The sequence below is a fragment of the Drosophila virilis genome, chromosome X (genome assembly GCF_030788295.1).
Source record: "Drosophila virilis strain 15010-1051.87 chromosome X, Dvir_AGI_RSII-ME, whole genome shotgun sequence".
Lineage (NCBI taxonomy): Eukaryota > Metazoa > Arthropoda > Insecta > Diptera > Drosophilidae > Drosophila > Drosophila virilis.
This window is the reverse complement of record NC_091543.1, coordinates 3,613,932-3,630,644: the sequence shown is the minus strand read 5'-3', so window position 1 is coordinate 3,630,644 and position 16,713 is coordinate 3,613,932. Positions and strand designations below refer to the sequence as shown.

Below are 16,713 nucleotides of genomic sequence, written 5' to 3'. Positions count from 1 at the left end.
CGTCATATCGCGCGGAGCTATGTCGTTTTGGAACGTCATATCTCCCCGCGGAGGTATTATCCATCATACCGCGCGGAGTTATGTCGTTTTGGAACGTCATATCTCCGCGGAGCTATTTCCATCCGCGCGGAGGGAGTTATGTCGTTTTGGAACGTCATATCTCCCCGCGGAGGTATTATCCATCATACCGCGCGGAGTTATGTCGTTTTGGAACGTCATATCTCCCCGCGGAGGTATTATCCATCATACCGCGCGGAGTTATGTCGCTTTGGAACGTCATATCTCCGCGGAGCTATTTCCATCCGAGCGGAGGGAGTTATGTCGTTTTGGAACGTCATATCTCCCCGCGGAGGTATTATCCATCATACCGCGCGGAGTTATGTCGTTTTGGAACGTCATATCTCCGCGGAGCTATTTCCATCCGCGCGGAGGGAGTTATGTCGTTTTGGAACGTCATATCTCCCCGCGGATTTATTCTCCGTCATATCGCGCGGAGCTATGTCGTTTTGGAACGTCATATCTCCCCGCGGAGGTATTATCCATCATACCGCGCGGAGTTATGTCGTTTTGGAACGTCATATCTCCGCGGAGCTATTTCCATCCGCGCGGAGGGAGTTATGTCGTTTTGGAACGTCATATCTCCCCGCGGAGGTATTATCCATCATACCGCGCGGAGTTATGTCGTTTTGGAACGTCATATCTCCCCGCGGAGGTATTATCCATCATACCGCGCGGAGTTATGTCGTTTTGGAACGTCATATCTCCCCGCGGAGGTATTATCCATCATACCGCGCGGAGTTATGTCGTTTTGGAACGTCATATCTCCCCGCGGATTTATTCTCCGTCATATCGCGCGGAGCTATGTCGTTTTGGAACGTCATATCTCCCCGCGGAGGTATTATCCATCATACCGCGCGGAGTTATGTCGTTTTGGAACGTCATATCTCCGCGGAGCTATTTCCATCCGAGCAGAGGGAGTTATGTCGTTTTGGAACGTCATATCTCCCCGCGGATTTATTCTCCGTCATATCGCGCGGAGCTATGTCGTTTTGGAACGTCATATCTCCCCGCGGAGGTATTATCCATCATACCGCGCGGAGTTATGTCGTTTTGGAACGTCATATGTCCGCGGAGCTATTTCCATCCGAGCGGAGGGAGTTATGTCGTTTTGGAACGTCATATCTCCCCGCGGAGGTATTATCCATCATACCGCGCGGAGTTATGTCGTTTTGGAACGTCATATCTCCGCGGAGCTATTTCCATCCGAGCGGAGGGAGTTATGTCGTTTTGGAACGTCATATCTCCCCGCGGAGGTATTATCCATCATACCGCGCGGAGTTATGTCGTTTTGGAACGTCATATCTCCCCGCGGAGGTATTATCCATCATACCGCGCGGAGTTATGTCGTTTTGGAACGTCATATTTACCCGCGGAGGTATTATCCATCATACCGCGCGGAGTTATGTCGTTTTGGAACGTCATATCTCCGCGGAGCTATTTCCATCCGAGCGGAGGGAGTTATGTCGTTTTGGAACGTCATATCTCCCCGCGGATTTATTCTCCGTCATATCGCGCGGAGCAATGTCGTTTTGGAACGTCATATCTCCCCGCGGAGGTATTATCCATCATACCCCGCGGAGTTATGTCGTTTTGGAACGTCATATCTCCCCGCGGAGGTAGTATCCATCATACCGCGCGGAGTTATGTCGTTTTGGAACGTCATATCTCCCCGCGGAGGTATTATCCATCATACCGCGCGGAGTTATGTCGTTTTGGAACGTCATATCTCCCCGCGGAGGTATTATCCATCATACCGCGCGGAGTTATGTCGTTTTGGAACGTCATATCTCCGCGGAGCTATTTCCATCCGAGCGGAGGGAGTTATGTCGTTTTGGAACGTCATATCTCCCCGCGGATTTATTCTCCGTCATATCGCGTGGAGCAATGTCGTTTTGGAACGTCATATCTCCCCGCGGAGGTATTATCCATCATACCGCGCGGAGTTATGTCGTTTTGGAACGTCATATCTCCCCGCGGAGCTATTATCCATCATACCGCGCGGAGTTATGTCGTTTTGGAACGTCATATCTCCCCCCGGTGTGCAGTGTTCTTTTTCATTGCCTATTTTTGTGGGCGGGACGTTAATTTAAATAACGCTTCGTCTGTTGCTACATAGATGGCGCCACTCGCCACTGGCGCAGCAATTGCAATTTGTGCCGCTTGACGTATAGTTCAAACGATTGCCACAAGAGAGCGCCAGTTGTACAATAGAGGCCGCTTATAGTATAGTTCAAACCACTGCCAAGAGCTGGCGCCAGTCAGGTAAGATCGCAAACCTCCCCATTAAATGCCAAATAAAAACTGTATTTAAAAAGTGTTTAATTTATTTTAAAGTGGAAATGGACAAAAAAAATATTAAAATTAAGAAAGCTATGTACAACTAGCGAGAAGTGCACTGAACTCGCTTTGAACCTTGCTAAAACTTAAATGCCAAAACAAATACTTATATACAGCTACATATTGTATATATATATATATATATATATATATATATGTTTATATATATATATGCACAAATATATATATAAAGATTTATAGTAAAATTCTATTTATTTATGCGATACATATTAAAAAAAATGCTCTAACGTATTGTATATGCAACAGCTTGGAACTTAAAAGACACATTAATGCATTTTTTTTCGCCGATTTTCTTCGATTTTTTTCTATATTAAATTAAGCCTAAGATTAGGAAAAAAAATTTTTGAGTTTAATTGCATCTGTTGTGGATTGGTTAAAAAATAGTTAGATAGAGACTTAATACTTTTCACACAATAACATTTCGAGAATTTTGGAACTTCGTATTACGTAATTTCTGGCAGTGTAATAATTATTCGCGTGCATGTGTGTGTGTCGTGAGGGTGAAGTAGGGGGGGAGCGGGGATTCGACTTTTGTCGATTATATTTAAAATAAGAATTCGGAATTATTTTGAACACGTTTTACACATAGCTGCACTTAAAAACCAATCTTAAGCATTATATAAATAACAAATATGATACAAAGCTGGGCTCACTAAATTGTGCACAAGTGTGACCAGGCGGCGAAATGACACAAAAAAACTAACGGAATATAATCGACGGCGAAATGCGTTGCCTACTCGCCGGCACTGCACCAGTGCGAGCGAGAGGGCAACACACAGGCAGAAGAAGACAAACTTGTGCGTGTTAATGTTATTAGCTGGTTTTCAAGGCAAAGAAACGCTGCACTCGCGTCCTCCATGGTCACTTTTAGGATTGCAAGATAAAAGAGCTTAGCTAAAAGCGTCACTTTTTTGTCTAGCTTGGCTGGAAAGGCGACTGAGAACACTGTTTAGAGTTTGCGTAAAGAAGAATCCTTCATGTTCACTTTTTGTATCAAATTATTAAAAGAAGAAGAAGCTACGCAGCAGATGCTCCTCCATGGTCACATTTTGTATGATTGACAGAAGAAAATGGAGGCTTGATGGAGCATAGCAGACGGAAAAAATTCTAAACGAGCAACAAATATGGTCACATTGTTTGTTGTTGTGTGAAGAGGTGAGAAAGTGAGGTTTGGTCTGCTAAATTTGTATAGATATTAATGAGCTGGCGAATGATTGATTGAATGATTGATGTACGCTTGTGTGTTTTGGTCAAAAGCCCTCTCTATAACCTAGGCAAATGGATGCATATAACAAGTCTTAAGACTAAACGGACAATGCTATCGATTCGCTGGCAAATCGTCAGACAATCCGAATCCCAAATCTGATTCGGAGTATGATTCGGATTCGGATTCCGATTTGGATTTGGATTCCGATTGCGATTTGGATTTGGATTCGGATTTTGATTTGTATTCCAATTTAGATTCGGAGTTGGTTTCGGATTTAGGATTCCGATTCGGATTACGATTCGGATTTGGATTCATATTCCGATTTGGATTCCGATTGCGATTTGGATTTGTATTCGGATTTGGATTTGGATTCGGAATTCGATTTGTATTCCAATTTAGATTCGGAGTTGATTTCGGATTTGGGTTCCGATTTGGATTACGATTCGGATTTGGATACCTATTTAGATTCCGATTAGGATTTGGATTCATATTCTGATTTGAATTTCTATTTGGACTTCGGTTTGGATTCGCATTCCGATTCGGATTTGGACTCCGATTTGGATTCGGATTTGCCAGCTGGCGACGCGACTTAAGTAAACAAAATGGCACATTGAAAGTCCCACAACCAGAATCTGTTAAGTGCGGGATATGCTCCGCGCCCCCTGCTCCTGCTCCTGTTGCTGCTCCTGCTCACATGTGACCCCACCAGGCGGCGCTGGCCTGGTAGTAGCCATCGCTGCCCCAACTCAGGACGCTCAGCGGTGGCGGCGGCGGCGTCAGGGATAACACATCGAACTCATCCTCAGACCCATTGTTGTTGTTGTTGTTGTTGTTGTTGTTGTTGTTGCGCCAGCTGCAGCCACATGGCGGAGTCAGCTGTTGTTGTTGTTGTTGCTGCTTGTAGTGGGGCTGGCTGTGCAGGAGGAGCAGCTGCCTGAGCCGGAGCCTAAGCCGGAGCCTGTTGCGCTTCCTGGCAGGTGCAATGCGTCGCACCAGATCCCAGCCGACGGTGCCCTCTTGTTAGAAAACATTATGACTGCTCTTGGCGCCTAGGAAGGGCTTCTCCTCGTTCATCTTCTCCAGATTGCCGCTCAGCGTTGGATCCGTCGGTCGCTGCCGCTTAAAGAATCCGCACTTCCACATCGCGTACGTGAACGCGCCCAGCAGCAGCAGGCCGCCCAGCACGGCCAATATATAGATCCATAGCGGCGTGTGCGTCTCCCTCTGCTGGTCCAACAGTTCCGGATAGGCGCGTGTCTCCACCTGTAATTGTAAATATAATTAGATTCATCTCCGATTTCTTTACCCCTTTATCTATATCAGATATCAGACCTATAAATCAAGTTAATAACCCAACTTTTATTGCCAGCCAATTTAAGCCAAAATTTAAATGCAATTGACTTTTTCAGTATACACAAATATTCTATGATACAATAAGATATACTGTAGAAAATTTCATAAAGCTCGGTTAAAAAAAAAAAAACCAAAGTTATATGCAACTGCTCAATTGAATAGAGCAGCATCTTTAAGAATTTCTGTATACATGTACAAACACACATTCATGCGCGTCTGCTTCGCATTTTAACATCATGGTTATTGCGACTTATTTCTGTAATGCTATTTAAGTTCCTTTTTTTATCATAAATGCCTGATTCAAAATTTTGACCCAAATTGACAAAATGGCAAGGGGTTACATCACATTTTTTTCAAAATAGATGTTTTTTTTTAATATCTCGGGTAATAACTCCGCGGGGAGATATGACGTTCCAAAACGACATAACTCCCTCCGCTCGGATGGAAATAGCTCCGCGGGGAGATATGACGTTCCAAAACGACATAACTCCGCGCGGTATGATGGATAATACCTCCGCGGGGAGATATGACGTTCCAAAACGACATAACTCCGCGCGGTATGATGGATAATACCTCCGCGGGGAGATATGACGTTCCAAAACGACATAACTCCGCGCGGTATGATGGATACTACCTCCGCGGGGAGATATGACGTTCCAAAACGACATAACTCCGCGCGGTATGATGGATAATACCTCCGCGGGGAGATATGACGTTCCAAAACGACATTGCTCCGCGCGATATGACGGAGAACAAATCCGCGGGGAGATATGACGTTCCAAAACGACATAACTCCCTCCGCTCGGAAATAGCTCCGCGGAGATATGACGTTCCAAAACGACATAACTCCGCGCGGTATGATGGATAATAGCTCCGCGGGGAGATATGACGTTCCAAAACGACATAACTCCGCGCGGTATGATGGATAATACCTCCGCGGGGAGATATGACGTTCCAAAACGACATAACTCCCTCCGCTCGGATGGAAATAGCTCCGCGGGGAGATATGACGTTCCAAAACGACATAACTCCAGGCGGTATGATGGGTAATAGCTCCGCGGGGAGATATGACGTTTCAAAACGACATAACTCCGCGCGGAGATATGACCTTCCAAATCATCACGTTTTTTTTCCAAAATCGAGTTCGGTGCGAAAATCGAAACTATTTCGATGATTTTTTTTAATATCTCGGGTAAATAATGTCTGATTTTAAAATGTTATACCTTTTTGAATGCGTACGGATTCCTAGCATCAATTGGCATTCAAACAAATTAATCATCGACGGATTGAAAAATGTTGTTGACAAAAAACCGATTCGTTCGTAAATTCAACCTTTTTGATGATTTTTTGGAATATTTCCGTCAAATAATGTCCGATTTTACAATTTCATACCATTTTTGACTCGTAAGGATCAGTTCTGTCGATTGGCATCAAAAAAAGGAAATCCAAAATTTTGACCCAAATCGACAAAATGGCAAGGGGTTATTACATCACGTTTTTTTTTTTTTTCAAAAAAGAGGTCGGTGCGAAAGTTCCTGCGCAGATCGAGTTTGTTACCGATAATCGATAACTTACTCTGTTTCCAAGCAATCGATAAAAGTCGATATCGATATCCTGTTTTTTTTTGGCAATTTTGGTAAATAATAAGAGCTAGAATCACGAAACATGATATGTTGCTTCTAAAATAGAATATATATATGCATTTGATGTTGGAAGAAGAGGGTTCAGGGTATTCCCTAGTCGGGAGCTCCCGACTAGAACCTCTTACTTGTTCTCTCTATAAATATGTAAGCTCTGCTTTAAAATATGCCTGCAGCCTAGTCTTAGCTTTAACCTTGGCTACTCGTAAACAACTTAACAATTATTTGAAATTCGTGCCGAGTTCGAACCAGCACGATGGCTCAAAAGCTAGTTAACTGCCCGTTTTCTCGTCCGTAAGTATATATGCAAGGAATCGAAATTCGTACGTACCAAGACATTGTCATTGTTCTCGAGCTGCTCGACACCAAAGTTTTGGGGTATTTTGACATGGGCGGTGGATATGATGCGGACAAGATCCACTCGAGGATATTGGGCGACCAGCGTCGAGTTCCAGAGGCGCGCCTTGAGTGTCACCTGCGCCTCCGTCTTGGCTGGCATCGCGAAGAACTCACAGTGTATTTTGATGCAGTGAGCCGTCAGCTTGTCACAGTTGAGCTCCACAATTTGCTGCTTCTTGCCCTTGACGCCGGCCTCGCGTCCGTCCATGAAGCGCTCCGGCCGGACAATGCGTTCGAGCGTGTTGCGCGGCAGGCGATTCGCCCGGCCATAATCCTGGCCAGACTTGTGCTGGCTCCAGTGCTGCGTCTGACCCTGGCTCTGGCTGAGATTGAGGGATTTGCTTGGCGTGGGTGACGCCTGGCGGTGCAGGGGCCACTTGGTCATGGAGGCGGGCGCGTTCAGGTAGGCGGCGCTGCGCAGGCTGGCGGGCACCTTGGAGGCGAGCTTAAGCGGATTGATGTACTCGGGCGCCACCGTGCACTCGCCCTGGCCGGTCTCGATGGTTGGCTTGTCCTCCAAATATTGCAGATACTGATCCTTGGCGCCCTGCTCCAGCTCCTGGCCCTGGCCGCTCTCCAGCATCAGCGGCAAGGAGATCACCAGCTGCACCTTGGGCGCCGCCGAAGGGCCCTCGTTGAAGATCGAATAGGTGTGCATCAGCGGCGAGCCGACATCGTCCAGCTCCATGGGCGAATCCTGCAGCTTGGCCGCGCCGCTGTAGAAGCTCTGCTCCGGATTCACCCAGCCGCGGACAGTCAGCTCTGCCCGACGCACCATCTGCACGGTCAGCCGGCGCTCGGGCGGCTGCTGGCCCACCAGCTGCGAGGTGGTGTTCGCAAAGATGTGGAACACCATTTGAGACTCCTCCAGCTCCAGGCTGTTCGGATCGAAACGGATTGTCACGTGCGTCGTGGTGCCACGCAGCATCGGATTGCCCAGGCTGCAGGCCACCAGCGTCGTGTTGAAGCTGTTGCATGTCGCGTTTGTCTGCCGAATGAGATTGGGAATGGGATAAGTTCAAGATTTCATTAGTCTTCCAGTTCCAGTTCACTTACCGGCTTCTTGGTCGCTATGTATGAGACGCTCTTCTGGTGCACGATGAACAGCTGCGCCTCGTACGCCGAGTCCGCCAGATTGCTCACGTTCACCATGACCTCCAGTTCCGTTTTGTTGCCCTGGATCAGTGAGTATTGACCGTCTGAAAAGGAAAAATTCAATTAAAAACGGGAACTAAATCGCGGAACTGAACTAGTTCCATGATGAAACGGAACTAGTTCCATGATGAAACGGAACTAGTTCCAGGACGTAACTAATTTAGTTCCATTAAATCAAAAAGCTCTAGTTACATATCAAAGCAAACAAACGGTGAACTAGTATAAGGAGCGATATTCACAAACTAGTTCAAACTGTAGTTCATTAAGCTGAGCTTTGAAAATAACTAATCTGTTCGAGTAAAGTCAAACAGTTTTAATTTCCAATCAGCTTCTCAGCGCTTCTGGGGTTCTTTTACAATGGAATCAGTTCATGGAACATGCTAGTTCCGGTTATTTCCATGAATTAAAGTGAGTCATTTTAGAAAAAAGTTAATCGTTGCGATATTTACAAAGTAGCTGTGCTCTGTGAGCTGCTGCAACTGGGCTGCTTTTGAAATGAAACTAGTTAATGAAACTTATTTGTTCCAGGAACCAAAAGTGATTCACATTTTGAACAGATTAATGAATTGTTTTTTTTTTTTTCATATTAAAAGCGCAGTTATGCTAAATGCTATCGAATGGTTCCGGAACTGGTTCTGGGAAATTAGTTCAAAGAAGAACTTACCCTCGGCCGTGAGATTGGGCTCCGCATGGAGTCGCAGATCGCTCTCGCAGAGATCATCATCGCCGCAATCCTTCTGGAAGGTGCCCTCGAACTCGATGTAGGCCTGCGTCTGGTCCAGGATGGGATTGAGCCGTTCGAGCGGTGAGTCGGCCAGCTGCTGCTCCTCCAGCTTGTAGTCCAGGCGAAAGCGAATGGGCGTCTGAATGTCGCGCGTGTTCGCCTTGATGTACCCGGTTACCATTTGGCACTCGACTCGGCCATCTGTGCGGACGCGAACCTGTCGACTGATCACGTTGCTGCGCTTGTTCTCCCGATCGAAGAAGGCGCGCGAGAACTTCTTGTGGTGCTCGAAGGTCTCCGCCTCGGCGGTTAAGATCAGATTGAGCTCCTTGGTCAGCTGCTCGTGCGGATCGATGCTGCTGCACGCCTCGAACGTGAAGCAGGTCAGATTCGTTGAGACATCCATGCGGCAGCCCGCGCGATTTGGATCGATGTTACGCGTCTCGTTGCTGCGATATGTCGTCTGGATGTTGATGATGGGTCGGGCCAGCAGGACGACAACAGAGGGCAGAGCGCCCACGACCATGTCCACATACGAGTTGCCATCGAGATCCGTGTTGCCCGCTATGGAGATGCCAAAGGTGCGTATGGGCTGGGGCAGATTGCGTCCCAGATCCGAGGCCTGAATGCGCTGCGAGGGCTTCTCGTTGAGGCCCTGCTTGGAGCCGAGATAAACGTAGACTACGCCGTCGCCCTCGTAGGGTGCACCCACAGCCAGATCCTCGCAGCTGTCCTTGTTCAGATCCCCAATGTTGGCCAGCGCCAGCCCGAAGCGACTCTCCAGGGCCCCGGTCAGACGCAGCGTCGCCTGCTTGGGCAGCATATCCTTGGCGTTCTGATAGACATAGACGGCGCCGCCGTCGCTCTTGGCGAAATAGAAGGGCGCGGCGACAATCAGATCCGGTTTCTGGTCCCCATTGATGTCCGCCGTGGTCAGCTCATAGCCGAAGCTCGAGGCGAACTGCTCCCCGTCAATGATCAGCCGCACGGGTATCGGACTCGTGTTGGCCTTATCGAAGATCACAACCTGGCCGTGGCCATTCGAACGGGGCGCACCCGCCGCATAGGACATCCGCTCCCCGAAGTATCTTCCGCCCGTTACGGCCATGCCCAGATAACTGTACTTATCCACCGGTGAGCTGGCGTCCGAGTGATCGCTGTAGTACATGTTCTTGTCCCGCTCCAGATACTCGCCCCCAATTTCTGTCACGAAAATGGCGCCGCGCCACGTGAACGGGCCCGGCGTGCCCAGCACCATGGTATTGTCATCCAGCAGGGCGCCCGAGGTGCCCACCTGACAGAAGCCATAATCCTCGTGTTGCCTGCGTGCGTGTGTGTGTGTGTGTGTGTGTGTGTGTGTGTGTGTGTGTGTGTGGATTGCACGACATTAATAAATGGTCAACAACCTGACAGTCGGACGGAGACCGACTGTTAAATATACTGTGTTCAGCATGTTAAAACGAGCTTCAGTATGTCGAAAAGTGCTTGAGTGACTCTCAAACTGTAACCCCTTGAAAGTCGGTGACTTTAAAACTATGATGTTTTGGCAATTTTAGCCGAACGCTCGATCTTTGAAGAGAGTCCTGTGAAGTCCATCTACCGCTAACTCTACGACTTTGAAAGATACTCGCCGCAAAACTAAACTAAACTACACTCTCCTGCATTTGATATGTAGAGTATAAATGAGACCAGGGTCAGGCACGCGATGCCAGCGCAATGAAAAATTGCATGTCCAAGTCCGGGTGCACGTCATCTAGCATGCCTCACATATTATGCCATATCACATCATAAAACAATCTATTCTATGTTTTTTTGGGCGCGGCTGCGACCCTGTTTATCCAGCTGCCCCCGCCCCTGTTCCTGCCCCTAGTCGCCTTCCCCTTCTCAACTTGTGCTGACATTTAAATAAATTGAAATTTCGCCCTTATGTCATGGGTTCCTGCAACGACGACGTCATCGCTGTCACACCTGACCAGCACGTCTCTCGACCCTCGCCCGCCTCTTCCTGCCCCCTCTCTCACTGCTTTCCTGCTTCGCCCATAACCTCACACACTCACACGCTGCATGCTAATTGGCTTTAACTGAAGCTAGACACGCGCTGAGTTGCCTTTCTTCCTCCCAGTTTTTGAAATATCTTTATACGCACTTCACCTTGACACTTTTTTGTTTTTCTTTTGGTTGGGCTATGAATCAAACCTGACCATGACAAATTTACCATTTCGAATTGATTCATTTAGGAAATTTTTGTTTCTGCTTTTAATATGCTCGACTGCGTTTCGTTTCACACAATAATTTATATATTCGGCTCCCAAGATTCCAAAAAGATTAACCTTGTATTTCCCTATTTCCTATGGATTTCCTTTATTTTTGGCTCATTCTTCGCTTGAAAGGACTTTTGGGAATTTAATCGCAACACTCATTGAGCCTCAACGTTTCCAACTTTAGACTAAGGATTTTAAGTTCCCCATGAATTAGAGAAGGATTTAGGCCAAGTTCCCGATAAAGAAACAAGACTTTGAGCAAAAGATACTATCTTGAAAGTTTTAATATATTTTCGATATTCCCTAAGACCCTTAACCGGAATAACTATGTCCTCAGGGAAGTAAGATCTACCAGCTTCGACTTTTGCTTCAAACATAATACCTAAGTTTCTCCCGTATTCTACTCTCAAGTTCACAGTTCACGAAGTTTATGGTTTAAGTCCCCGAGGATGCGGAATATAGAATTTACAAAATCTTGATAGTTTTGAGCCCTTAATCCTTTCTTGTCCCGTTTAATTTTCAGTGCTACCTTCACCTACCTTTGCACGGAGCGTCCTTTGCATGGCTCGTAGACCTCGTCGAATTGTAGATCGTTGGTCAGGACATAGCACAGACCTTGTCCATAGCGATTCTCGCGCACAATCGTCACATAGCGATGCGCACAGACCAGCACCTGACGAGAGAGAGAGAGAGAGAGGGGGGGAGGTTAATCAAGTCCAGAATCAGTGCCAGAATATCGTAATCATGAACTGGGATTAAATCGCAGTTATGGTGCTTACCTTGCCGCCCAGACCTTGGGAGCGTACAGTTACGCCCATCCATTGTCCCTCCTTGATTTCGTCGCTAGATGGCGGTATCAGTTCGTCGACATCGTAGGCTGTAGGTGGCGCCAGTGAGCAGATAGAAGTGCAAAAAGTAGTTTTTTGTTCTTGTTAGCAAAGTGTGTGACGAAGTTGTATAAGTGTGCGTGTGTGTGTATGTGTATATGTGTGTGTGTGTGTGTGTATGTGTATGTGCGGGTGTGTGTGTGTGTGTATCTGTGTGTATGTGTCGCATCAGTTACAACAACAATAACAACAACATCAATAACAACATAAGTGATAGAATATGCATTAAAAACAATATGTAATTATGTATTCATATGTACAGTTTTTTTTTGTTTTAATTTTTAATTTTACAAAATATTCGAAAAAATAAATGCTAGTCTAAACTCAAATTTACGGTATTTACAGCGAGCGAGCAACGTAAACATCTATTGATGCTGCTAAGCTATTAACAGCTGTTAAATAACATGAGCAAAACCGCTGAGCGGGCGAGAGAGAGAGAGAGAGAGAGAGAAAGCACGCAACAAGGGAAAGACAGCTGCAGGCAGACCTTGCGCACATGTGCAGTGGGGTCCAACGCATTCAGTCAAGGGGGGGGCGAAAGGGCTTGCTCTACTTATAGATGTCTGCAGAAACAAGTCGCGCTGTTCAGCACATGTGCAACAGAAGAGAAGAAGAAGCAGCAACAACAACAACAACAAAAACGAAATCTACAGCAACAAGTGTAAACAAAATATTCAATTAAACGAAGCATGAAGCAAAGTGACATGCGATTGCTCGACTAAGAGATATCACGCAATTGAGTGCGCAAGAGAAAGAGAGAGAGAGAGAGAGAACGAGAGAACGAGCGAGTATATGAGCAAAGAACTAGCGCATAATATTTTTTAACTAAAAATCTAAACATGCAACAAAATTATTTTAAAATTAATTTGTATTTTTATGCATTGTAACCCTTTGACAACTTTTTTTAAGAACAGACATGTCCTGCATTAAACGTTCCTAATTCGCCATATTTATCAAGTAAGAAGTTCTTGTCGGAAGCTCCCCACTAGGGGATACCCTGAACCCTCTTCTTCCAACATCAAATGCACACATATATTATATTTTAGAAGCAACATATCATGTTTCGTGACTCTAGCCCTTATTATTTACCAAAATTGCCCAAAAAACAGAATATCGATATCGATTTTTATCGATTGCTTGGAAACGGAGTAAGTTATCGATTATCGGAAACAAACTCGATCTGCGCAGGCACTTTCGCACCGACCTCTATTTTGAAAAAAAAAAACGTGATGTAACCCCTTGCCGTTTTGTCGATTTGGGTCAACATTTTGGATTTCCTTTTTTTGATGCCAATCGATAGAACTGATCCTTACGAGTCAAAAATGGTATGAAATTGGAAAATCTGACATTATTTGACGGATGTATTCCAAAAAATCATCAAAAAGGTTGAATTTACGAACGAATCGGTTTTTTGTCAACAACATTTTTCAATCCGTCGATGATTAATTTGTTTGAATGCCAATTGATGCTAGGAATCCGTATGCATTCAAAAAGGTATAAGATTTTAAAATCAGATATTATTTACCCGAGATATTAAAAAAAATCATCGAAAAAGTTTCGATTTTCGCACCGACCTCGATTTGATGATTTGGAAGGTTATATCTCCGCGCGGAGTTATGTCGTTTTGGAACGTCATATCTCCCCGCGGAGCTATTACCCATCATACCGCGCGGAGTTATGTCGTTTTGGAACGTCATATCTCCGCGCGGAGATCGACTCGGCTATTGATGCTGATCAAGAATATATATACTTTATGGGGTCGGAGATGCTTCCTTCTGTCTGTTACATACATTTGGATTTTGCACAAATACAATATACCCTTATACCCATTTTTAATGGGTTCGGGTCCTGTCATAATCAGTATATGCAAATATCCCAGCCAAACATTGGCTTGTAAAATTTACTGGCTGAAAGACCGCATCTTTTGTCACTAATTTTGAAAGCAACAATTCTAACTGGACTCATAAGCTTGTGCAGCTTAAATATATGCAAATTCAAGGGATTAAGGGAAGTATATCCATTAACAAGTTGCATGTCAGGGCATCAAAATAGAAAAATAGCTTGAATGCAGCAGCGACTTTGTCGGCATTGAAGGTGCGACTGGGGTGTTGCTGTTTGCGCCTGCTTAGGCGGCTTACAAACCAATACACACACACATGCGCAATGGAAATATGTGCTGAGTGACAAAGCGTAAGGGAGAGGGAGAGGGAGAGGGAGAGGGAGAGGGAGAGAGTGGGCGAGCGTTAATAAGTGTGTGTGAAACGTAACGAAATTGATTTAAAATGCATTTTAAAGCATCAAAGTGTTGAAATATGATAAATGACTATAACAGTGTGCCCGCAGTGCAAAGAGAGGGAGAGAGGCAAAGAGAGAGAGGCAAAGAGAGCTGATTGCAGTTTTGGGCAGAGAGGTGAGTTTATCATTTATGATTTTTGAATTGCTGTTGCGCCTTTTACTGCCTGCTTTTTTTTATTTCGGGCGTGGGCTGTTCTGTCGGGTTTGACGCGTTTTAAAACGCGCAGAGTGAAAGTCGCATTCAAAATTTACCGCATCTGTGTCCCACGCGACTTAAGCGCAGCTGCAGTTGCGTGCGCGAGCGCGCGCGCGTGTGTGTGTGTGTGTGTGTGTTTGGCTTCTTATTGGCAGAGGCCCAGGCCCAGTGAACTTTGCACTGCGCGGCGCGTTTTTGGCATTGACAGTGGGCTATTGTGCTGCCAGCTGGGCTGCATTGCAGGGGTTGGGGGCGTGGTGCGTGTTTGTGCTTGTCGCGTCTATCGCTATGTGTGGTATTTGGCTCAACAATGTCGAGACGCATGTTGCACAAGAATTTCTTTATGCCACACAAATTTGCGTTTTGTCGCAGTTTATTTTTATGCCGCTGCAATTGTTGTTGTTCCCGTTCTGCTGCTGCTGATGCTTCTTCTTCGTCGGCTTTTGCATTTTGTAAAATTTGTCACGTTCTCGGGCGCCATGGCAGTGGCAGACTCTCTGCCACAGTCAGCAGCACGCTCTGATTGTCGCGCGTTACCAATAGCAAAGGCCAGAAATAACAGCAGCAGCAGCAACAACAACAACAACAACAACAGCAACAAGAACAACTGCAAAACGGGCACAGCCGAAGCTGAAGTCGACGTCGACGCCGACGTCGCCGCTTTGCAAACATTCGGAATGCGAACGGCACATTAAAATTGTCGGCGACGGCGTTGGTGGCTGCGGTGGAGAAGGAGAGGAGGGGGGCGGAGTACATATGCACAGCTGTTGCTGCAAATGACTTTACAGCTCAATATTTAAATAATTTGGAGCCGAGTAAATATAATTAAAGCTAAATGAGACGCCAATTGGCAGTAAATTGTCCCCTTTCAAAAGAAGAAAAAATAAATAAAATTAAATGAACGACACGGCAAAGTTTGAATACCCTTCCCGACGGATTTATCATATGGAACTGCGATGTTGGCAAATATGTGAGAAAAACTTGTGAATACGCAAATTGCTTAAGATATCTAAGAACAGAATTTGTTTGAGACATAAAATAATCCAAAAATCTCTCGAAAAAAATAGCGTGAAAGTTCCAAATTTGCGGGACTTGATCAATTTTTCACATCGAAGCTATATAATATAGTTGTCCGATCCGTTCGATTTCGACACGATATAAATAGTAACCTAATGGCACACTTTTTGACAAATGCATAATACTCTTCGTTAGGGTATTAAAAACAGTATTATACAGCGCAGTCGCAGACGTTGACGCAGCTGTAAATTCTGCGAAACAATTTGGGAATGAAACAGGGGAAATGCCCAACAAGTGATGACAACAAATAACCGCAAAACCACAATAATGAGAAGCTGTGCAGTAAATCAAGAGGAGAGAGACAGAGAGAGAGAGGGGGGGAATCATCTATAACTGATTTAAATGCACAAAAGTCTCATGCAAAAATAATGTGCGCGACTAACAAATACCCTGTCATTTTTGGTAATCGATATTAATCGATTTGCAAAATACGTGAATACTAAATATGTACTATAATCTATGCTAGTCCCTGAGATCGAATAGATTATTACATGTTACTCAAATTTTGAATATAAAATTCTTAAACGAAATTCCAGACCTATCCCTCCTATATGTATACTATTAATACCTGTCAACTATGGGATTAAATACTTTAAAAAACATTTCAAAGACTATTTATATTTTCTAAAATTTTGAGAAGTTCGAACACATACCTACATATGTATGTAGATTTATGTTTTGCCAAATCAAAGGCCGAATTTCTTATTTCTAATTTCAGCTTTAAGATAAATATGAAATTTCAATGCCAAATGAAATGCCGAAAAATGTCAAATTTACAAGACCCCAGGGAACGGCGATAAGAAGAAAGGCAAGACCCAGCATTCTTTTTGTGCAAATTTCATGGAATTGCGAATCAACAACATCGTGTGATGATTTTTGGGCTAAGCAACCGCAAGTCCAATACTGAGTTGCATTCGCTGTGAATGCCATTAAGTTGGCTGCGCTAGAGCATCGTTAAGTTGGCCGCGGCCAATTGTTATGTCAGAAATGGCACCGAAGATTCAGCTATAGTTTATTATACAAGTCAATGGCAAACAGCAAATTAGTTAGCACGGCGCGAATGCAAAACTGGCCCTAAAGCCAAATACGAATTCCGAAGCG

General features: G+C 45.2%; 1 protein-coding gene across 1 annotated transcript in view; it reads right to left on the bottom strand.

Moving 5' to 3' along the window:
- Positions 1-2,366: 2,366 nt before the first annotated feature.
- mew (multiple edematous wings) overlaps positions 2,367-16,713 on the bottom strand; it is a 73,731-nt gene continuing 59,384 nt past the window's right edge. Inside the window, exons 4-9 of the mRNA XM_002058006.4 lie at positions 11,937-12,034; positions 11,697-11,830; positions 8,837-10,218; positions 8,074-8,216; positions 6,950-8,005; positions 2,367-4,888 (exon numbers count right to left, since the gene is read on the bottom strand). Of these exons, the coding sequence (XP_002058042.3) occupies positions 4,646-4,888; positions 6,950-8,005; positions 8,074-8,216; positions 8,837-10,218; positions 11,697-11,830; positions 11,937-12,034 (3,056 nt within the window). The 3' untranslated portion in view covers positions 2,367-4,645. The remainder of the gene's footprint in view (positions 4,889-6,949; positions 8,006-8,073; positions 8,217-8,836; positions 10,219-11,696; positions 11,831-11,936; positions 12,035-16,713) is intronic.